An 8393-nucleotide genomic window follows, 5' to 3' on the forward strand; every position below is an offset into this window, starting at 1 on the left:
TGGTGTCACCGGACAACAGGTCCCATCTGTAAAGTGTGGCACTGTTTCCATTCATCTTCATATCCTTTCAAAAAATTAGGTATCGTGCATTATTGCTTGTTCTTTAAATGCAGTTACTCACTTCTATCAAAAACAAAAGAAAAGAGGAGTTTTGCTCACAATTTAAGAATTTCAGGGATCATTTTCATTTTAAAATTTGATAGTATTCATTCTGATAAAATTAATTTTAAATCGTTAAACATTATTAATGTGTTTCTAAAATTTGTGTTCCATGGTCTATGGAGCAACATTAATTATTTTTATTATTTCCCAGGTGTATCATCTCACCGTATCTATTCATTGAGAAACATTAGGCAGGAACCGAGGTGATGGCTTAAGCGTCGTACATATGTTTTTAGGATAAAACATCATACAACTTCTGAAGATGAATCAGACGCCCAAAGAGTTCAAAAAGTTTATAGGAATTCGGATGAATGACAAAAATGTGGGATTTGAAAATGGAGTTATGGTTGCTTTGGCACATCAAGGATGGAAGCCAGGAATGGAGATAGGCCACATAAGAAAAATCATATTTTCGGTTCCTCAGACACCTGCTTACGCGATTATGCCAAGCATTAAGTCATTATTAAATGCTTGTCGAAAAAGATAGATCCATGTAATGCTTAGGTCATTTGTGGTGTGCAATAGGGACTCGGGGAACTTGCTTTTGCTTCGTACGTGCTGTCAAAATATTGATTACTTAGTGCATTCCTGCCTCTATGATAATATGATAACAACAGTAAAGATTACGTGTCTCGCAAGTAATAAGGATTCTATAAATAGACTTGCAATGAAAAGAAAAAGAATTACATTATTACTCGCTCATATTTTCATCTGATTGGGTACATGAATTTCATGGGTGTATCATAACAGCGAGATCGCAGTCATTAGAAACACCCATCAGTAAAAAAAATTGGGAGGAAAAAATTTTAGAAGAACTAAAATGTAATTTGACCTTCGTCAGAAATGTGAACCGAAGGAATTTGGCCAAAGATGTCAGGGCAGGAGTCCCAGTTTCCTCGCTGTCTGGCCTCCCAATACCCTCCTAGATAGCGGTATGACCCGCTAGCTTTATCCTTTGCAAACCACCGTGGTTTCCAACCACTCTCCTGCATCTTCCGAGCCTGAACCACATTCAAACAAATGTTAGATCAATCATCACAATCGGAAACTACTAAAATAAGGATGAGTATATATGACATAAAATCCTGTAACATATCGGTTACTCCAATTTCCTATCCACAAAGGCACCTTATGAACATTTTACTTAACTAATTTAATATTTGCTCGACGGTATAACTAATCAATCAAGAGAATTCGAAAATAGAGCCTACTCAGCTGAACACAATCTACTCTTAACCCTTTCATAGATAAAAGGTGTTTCGAAGCACCAAAAAACTTTTAAGTGCCAAGCGCCAAGTGAAACCATAAAACCAAAAATTACAGAACATAAAATGTAACAGGCACCTGGCGCTGCCGCTGCTCTAACCGTAACTTTTCTGCATTGGCCATGTCATACTCTCCATTTTCCAAATACCTTTGGTCGGGTCTTAACCTCGAATCTGTAGGTGGCAACTTCTCCTATTTAAAATCACAAATTAAATCAACAATCAATGTCTAACAAAATGGCAGAAACACAGCAAACACACACCCCAATGTGCACAGTAAGATGATAGGACTATTTTGTTCCTTCTTTTGGATATATTTCATCTTTGTCGAGAAAAAATTAGTGTCCCCTTGTTATTGCAAGTGAACTCCAGTTAAAGCATGCACAATCAAGCACAAATTGCATGCAGTGAATATTGGTTAACAATCAAGCACAAGAAGCATGCAGTGAATATTACAATCAACAAAAGAGAGTGTTGGTTAACAAAACACACCTTCAATCCAGGGGTAAGTTCATTTAATGTGATGGCAAAGCGGGTGAAGTTATATCTAGTGGGAAACTTGGGAGCCCTGCTTCGCTTCCAGAGCAAACGGGCATCTGACAAAGATTCATGACCTTTCCCTTTCCCAGTGTAGTCTCCATTAACATAATGCATGCTTTCATCCCATTTTCCAAACAAAGTTGATACAGTTTTTCCATTACTATCTTGAATGATACCATGAACCTAGAAATGCAGGCAAACAACATTAAGAGACAAACGTCTGCAACAAAAGTTCATATATCATAATATAGTAAGATGGTAAATTAAAAGACCATTTACTAGCAAAGGTGGCACTATTGAGTGCAAAAGTATGCATATTGAGTCTATACAGTAAGACAATTAAGTCTTATACAAACCAAAGAAGAAGGACAATTTAATACCAGAGCTAAAGGAAATAACAATATATTAAATGTGAAAAAATAGAATCCATGCAACAGATATAAAGCACCTGGTGAGGATTTCTATCAATTATAGATTGTTCCTTGAATTTCAGTTTACACGAGTACTCTTGGTTTCCCTGTATACGCATTGTACCATAGTGATCACAATATAGCTTTCCCAATATGAGATTGTATATTGATGTAGTAACCTGAAAGAACAAGTCCATTTAGAAATTAGAACCAAAGCAGGATATTGTAGCAGTTGAAGCAGATAATAATTACCTTGCTCCACTGGAAAACCTCCCCGTCATCAAATTCCAAAGTCAAAGTACCAACAGGGTCCAGTTGAATTGATCGCCCCCAGAATTTGCTCTTTAGGTTGCTATCACCCCAAAATTTCCAACCTGTACCCTCACAGTGACATGCGACAATCATTGGGTGATGACTGACCTGAGGGGAAGCAAAAACATTAATAATTTCTAATAGGCGACATAAAATAAAAAAGCCAAATCATATCCTTTTTGTTCACACCAAAATCCAAATTGTCTTGTTTTGTGTTCATAGGTTTCTCCAGAACTAATGCACTCACATTACACCTCTTATTCCAAAAATAAATGGTGTAGTTTCTGAAATTATGATCCTCTGTATTGGGGAAAACTGTTTCTTTACTGGTGAATGAATGATCAATTAAAACCCAAGAAACCTCTAGGGAAGGAAATACAAGACAAATCTGCAAATTGTTTTGTTGAATCAAAAGCAAGTGGTTTTAAGGAATTCAAATGTGGTTAGTACATATAATTTCCATCAAATGAATCATTCAAAAAACTCTGATTTAAGACCAAAAAAAATGTCCACACAGTTGTAGATTTTCTAAAGATACCAATTGCCTGACCCATTTCACAAATATGTAAATTGGAGTGCAATCAGAAAGGAAAATATACTTTGGTAGAGTTGAAAATATGTAATATTTTAATCACTTCACTGTGTCAAGTTAGATTATACCTTCTCTGAGAAAAAACGAAGGCCTTTATCGGGATAGTGAGCTTCATATGTTTCCCCAAGTAATGGATTAAATGGTTTGCAAACTCTTCCTTCAGTTGAAGCATAGCCAGATATAGCAAAAGCCGCAACGTAGAGAATCCTCATGAGGCTATTACCCTGCATGACATCTCCAATTAGTTAAAAATGAGAAGAATGCACCCAATACTGCATTGAAATAGCTAACAGCAAGAAAATCAAAGTCAAGATACAGATTTTCTTATTTCAAATGAAACAATTCTATTTAAGCACTCAGATTTGCTTAATATTGCAGAAATAGAGACCTGTCAGCCAAATCCAGACTTACCCTTTTCCCCCATTCATATGCTTGGTCCAGAAGATATGAATACTCCATTTCTTCAAAACATTTTTGCAGGGAGGAAAGAGGCTCATTAAAATAAACAGGAAGGCAAACTTTTGTTAGATCCTTCCCTATATTATCCTTAATCATTGACCAAAGACTGACACCTTTCTCTTTTTCTACAGGGTCTGGCAATTTCTTACGCCGCTTAACATGAGGGTAATTGGTTCCAACATATCTAATCGAAGGATCTATGTCATCCTCTGATTCAAATGCATAGAATCCTTCATCATCTGAAGAGAAGGATGATACTCGGTAATCAGACCCATTACTTTTAAAAGAACTGGATGACAGAATATCACGAGTATCAAAAAAGGCATTGTCATCATCATCTGTTTCTTCCTCTGCAGCATCATTTCTCTCATTGTCATCTTCAGATTCACTTGCAGTTCCTTCTGAATTAAAAACAGGAAAACAAAATAAAATGTATAAAAGGCACTGTTAGGTTATAATTGGGATATCAGAGATAGAAATAGTGGAACCTAAATAATTCAAGTTTCAAGAAAATGCTTCACCAAAACAATGACACAACTAAATAATCCTTGCTGCTGATGCAGAAATGTTTCAAGTCTTACCACTAAATTTTTCTTGTGCTAATCTTGAGGAAGCCTCTTCACCATTCCACTGTCTTTGGCTCTCATCAACTACTGTATCCTCCAGATCAACCTTTTCTGTCTACAATATAACATAGATAAATGTTTTTTAATACACATGAAAATAAAAAAGATTTATCCTTGGTCAATATGTTAAAAAAGTAAAAGAAAACAACATTAAAATAAAATAAACAATAAACTATCCATGTAAAAAATAGCAAATGAAATCATTTTGTTAAACAATGTGGAAACAATGACAAAGAAACATTGAATAATTCAATGGATTTAAATTAATGACCGCAAACCCTTATAATGCAGGATTTAATAGATTTAATTCGAAAATATGTTAATAAAAATAGTCATCCTATGAAGAACCTACCCAGCTCCTTCACCCATGAGGCAACATCATTCCGGGTCTGCACAATATTGTCTTCCAAGGTTAAAGAAACTGCTTTTTCATTCACGAAGGCAACTTGCAGGACACAAAGGAGGGCAACATATAAACCTTAATCTATTCACATGTACCTAGTCAGTTCAGAACACTCAAAATTTGGAACAGCATTTAGCAACAGTCAATTGCCTGCCCCCCTTTTCACTGGTAGAAAACTTTTGGCAAGATAAATGAACACAAGAGAAGAGACATACTACATATTTATTCAAGGAGCTTTCAATTGAAAGATACGTGATAAGTTTAAGCTATAATTTATGCCAGTATTCTGGTATTGACAAGGTCGGTAAAAGTCACAAGAACAAAGAGAAAAAAAAAAAGAGAGAGAGCTAGGAAGCGACTTTCGTATAAACTACCAGCAAACCATAACCTACTTCACAGGTTAAATATTTGTATTTTGGAGACAATATAGTACCAAACTATACTACCATGAAGCATCTTATATTAGTAAGTATAGTTCCCATTCTGAAGTGATTGCGATTCAACTTACAATTACACTTGCTCTTAAACGAAGTTTTCTAGTTTTGAGTTTTGAGTAGACGTACCTCTAATTGACGCAAGGTGTCAATGAGGGCTGAATGCTTCTGCTTAAGCAGCACAAGCTGGCTTTGCAGCGCCGCAAACTCAGTCCTCATGATTTGCTCACTGTCCTGAATCGCCGCCTCGCTCACTCCCTCTTCCATGAGCCGAACTCTCAGCTTCTCCGTCGAAACAGTTACATTGTCCACCGGAGCCATCAACTCGCTGTTCGACATCCGCGGGAACATGTCCTTCACCGCCTGCAACGCCTCCATCCACGCCACCCGATCCTCCCGCGTCTCCGCCCGAAGGTGGAGCCTCTTCGTCCCCGTGAACACCGAAAACCGCTTCTCGTCCGATTTGCTCTCGCGAATCGTCGAAACCTAAACAATCACAGAACAGCACAAACAAATCACGCCGAATGAAAATACCTAATAATTGAAATTAAGTTGCCAGGAGTAGAGCTAGGTCGTGCCTTGAGATGGATTTCCCCAAACGGCTTGCGTATGTGTTGAGAGGGATAGGAATTGCGGTTGCGAGTGATCCTGCGCATGGATTCTTCGCCGATGACCATGGAGCCTTTCTCGGTTTCTGGATTCACGACGATCTTATCAGGTCCGTGAATCTTGTAGTAGGAGAGAACGCCGTCTTGGAGCACGAACCATCGCGGTCGCCATCCTTTCCCGTAATTCACCCACTTGTACAGTATTCCGGAGATTCCGTTCCCGACGAGGTCGTTGATCTTCACGTCCACCACCGGCTGCTCCCGCTGGCTCCCGCTGTGGCTGTGGCTGTGCTTGTGGCTGTGACGCGGAGCCGAATCGGATCTCACGGTGGTGGCGGCGGCGGCGGCGGGGAGAGGCGGCATGGCGAAGTCCGCGAACGAGGGTTTTACAGGCGAGGCCTGGTCGGAAATGGCGGACACGCAGCAGAAAGGATGCATGAAGAAGAAGAGAAAGAATATATTTACATCACTGCGGCGAAAGCGGTTCTTCAACGTGGTCAACGTGGCGGCGGATGACGGTGGCGCGGATTAGGTGAAGCTTCATACTAAGCGCGGTGTGGCGATCACTACTGGAACCAGGGCGTGGCGTGAGATAAAAACAAAAACGGTTATGTTTATGTTGGGATTAGAAAGTGAAAAAAAAACAATAAATGAATAAAAGAAATAGTATGTCAAGTGTGAAATGAAGGGGAAAGGATTATTGGAATATTGGAGAAGTTATTATGTTTGTTAGTTAGGAGGGAGATGGAGTAATGGATGTGAGTGTGTTGTGTTTCCGGTGAGATGAGGTGGCAGAGAAAGAAAGAAAGACGCAAATGAAAGTGGAAAAAACCGCTGGAGTTGGAATTAGATGCCTCGGCTAAAGTTTTTAAATATGAAAGGAGGTAATGATTGTCTGCGTCTAGGATACAGGGGATAAGATGCCGCCGGCTCCATCAACGACTGACGCGTGGAGCAATGGCATCACGCCATGTGGAAGCTGCTGAATGGCAAAATCCAGTATGGCTTCCACGTTTTGGAGGGAATTAAATTCAGATTTAGATTACAGAAAAATTGAAAAGGAAGAAAAAATCTCCCTCAACTACCAAATACAAATATTAGCACGCGGCTATTTATTCTCTTTTTTTAGTTGGCTACGGCTATTGATATAACTTTTGCGCGTAAAAATACAAGGAAAAAACAAAAATTGAAACGATGATGACAAAATCTAATTTTGATGGTTTGATGATGTGTGTTTATTAAAGAAAAAAAATATTTGTTTAGTTGAAAGAAAGAAAAATGTAATTAAGAATTGAGATAGATAGGACGAACATAGAGAATGGAATGGATTACTGAGAGAGAAGTACTTACTGGGGGTATGAGGAACCGTACAGTATCACACATAGCTTTACAGTAGCACATATGGGCAAGTACCGCGCCGTGAACAACGTCTTGTCAATGTCCACTGGCTCAATATTCAACAACAAAATCTTTTTTATTTTATTTTATAAGCTCAATAGTTTTACCGCCCCACTTCCATTTAATGACATTTATATTAGAGAGACAAAGAGAAGCTATACAAATATTTTATACTCCCTCGCCCTCAAATAATTATTATTTTACGCAGAAAAAATATAAATAATAATATTATTATTTTATTAAATAAATCTTTTATATCATCGTTAATTCATTTATAAATTAAAAAATTAAAAATATTATAAGAGACATAAAGTTAAAAAAATAATTAATATTACATTAAAAAATAACAATTAATTCTTCTGTCTCTAAATATAAGATTCTTTTAATTAATTTACTTCCTTTAAAAAGTTGATTAATATAATTAATAATATTAAATTTATTAACAATTTACATTATTTTATCAAAATTATCCTTAAATTTATTAGGCCTCATAATCTTTTTTTCATTTAATTACTTTCACACCTAAATAATGAATGTGTGTTGATTTTCTTATCTAATTTTTATAAGAGGGATAATATATTTATCTTTAAATATATAGCATTTATTGTAAAGGAATATATAATATTTGGGTAAAAAAATAATTAATACAAAAGACAACTTGAAAAGAATACTATAAAAAGAGACAAATAAAATTAAAAAAAATATTCTTATATCTAGGAATGGAGGAATTATTTTGGATAATTTTTTTTATTTTATACAATAATTATAATAAAACGAACGAAATACTATTTTTTGTATAATTAAAAGCTATATAGAGTTTTTATTTATCATCTAACTTATTTATCTTGTCAAGTTGGTTTTTCTTTAGATTAAATAGTACCTCTAATTGCAACATTATATTCAAAATGAAAATCATATCCCAAAGAATAGATAAGAGACTCAAGTGTAAAACTAATTGTGTCAACAATTTTTTACAAAAGATATACTTTCTTTGTTTTTATTTATAATACTTAGTTACCTAAATCATTAGAATAAAGAAACAATTAATTTGATAGCAATAAATATATCCTAAATTTATATTTTGTTTCAAAATTATTTAGTAATTAATATTTCTCTTTTTTAAATGGTTGTCAATACAACCTTTCACTTGTTTTAATTAGGAATATTTTTGTCAAAATAATTAA

At 35.9% G+C, this 8393-nt stretch overlaps 1 protein-coding gene across 2 annotated transcripts; it reads right to left on the bottom strand.

Moving 5' to 3' along the window:
• Nucleotides 1-794: 794 nt before the first annotated feature.
• On the bottom strand, nucleotides 795-6663 carry OSBP (oxysterol-binding protein). Of its 2 annotated transcripts, none has more exons than NM_001249661.2 (10): nucleotides 5782-6662; nucleotides 5333-5689; nucleotides 4322-4421; nucleotides 3693-4141; nucleotides 3350-3505; nucleotides 2630-2797; nucleotides 2416-2556; nucleotides 1920-2150; nucleotides 1507-1620; nucleotides 795-1163 (listed from the first exon to the last, which is right to left on the bottom strand). In NM_001249661.2, exons 1-10 carry the CDS (start codon nucleotides 6247-6249, stop codon nucleotides 978-980), a joined length of 2370 nt encoding a protein of 789 aa, NP_001236590.1. In that variant the 5' UTR covers nucleotides 6250-6662; the 3' UTR covers nucleotides 795-977. The 2 variants fall into 2 exon arrangements, with proteins under 2 accessions (NP_001236590.1, XP_006580908.1); XM_006580845.4 differs by having other exon boundaries at nucleotides 831-1163; nucleotides 3693-4138; nucleotides 5782-6663.
• Nucleotides 6664-8393: the final 1730 nt, after the last annotated feature.

This window comes from Glycine max, chromosome 6 (genome assembly GCF_000004515.6).
Source record: "Glycine max cultivar Williams 82 chromosome 6, Glycine_max_v4.0, whole genome shotgun sequence".
Lineage (NCBI taxonomy): Eukaryota > Viridiplantae > Streptophyta > Magnoliopsida > Fabales > Fabaceae > Glycine > Glycine max.

What these genes read in the sequence shown, in the direction of transcription:
- OSBP (NM_001249661.2), bottom strand. Translation starts at nt 6,249, where the DNA reads ATGCATCCTTTCTGCTGCGTGTCCGCCATTTCCGACCAGGCCTCGCCT. An exon ending in TTCGTTTTTTCTCAGAGAAG is followed by an intron (nt 2,798 to 3,349) that starts GTATAATCTAAC and finishes GCTTCCCCTCAG; the next exon opens with GTCAGTCATCACCCAATGAT. An exon ending in TAGAGCAGCGGCAGCGCCAG is followed by an intron (nt 1,164 to 1,506) that starts GTGCCTGTTACA and finishes AATGTGGTTCAG; the next exon opens with GCTCGGAAGATGCAGGAGAG.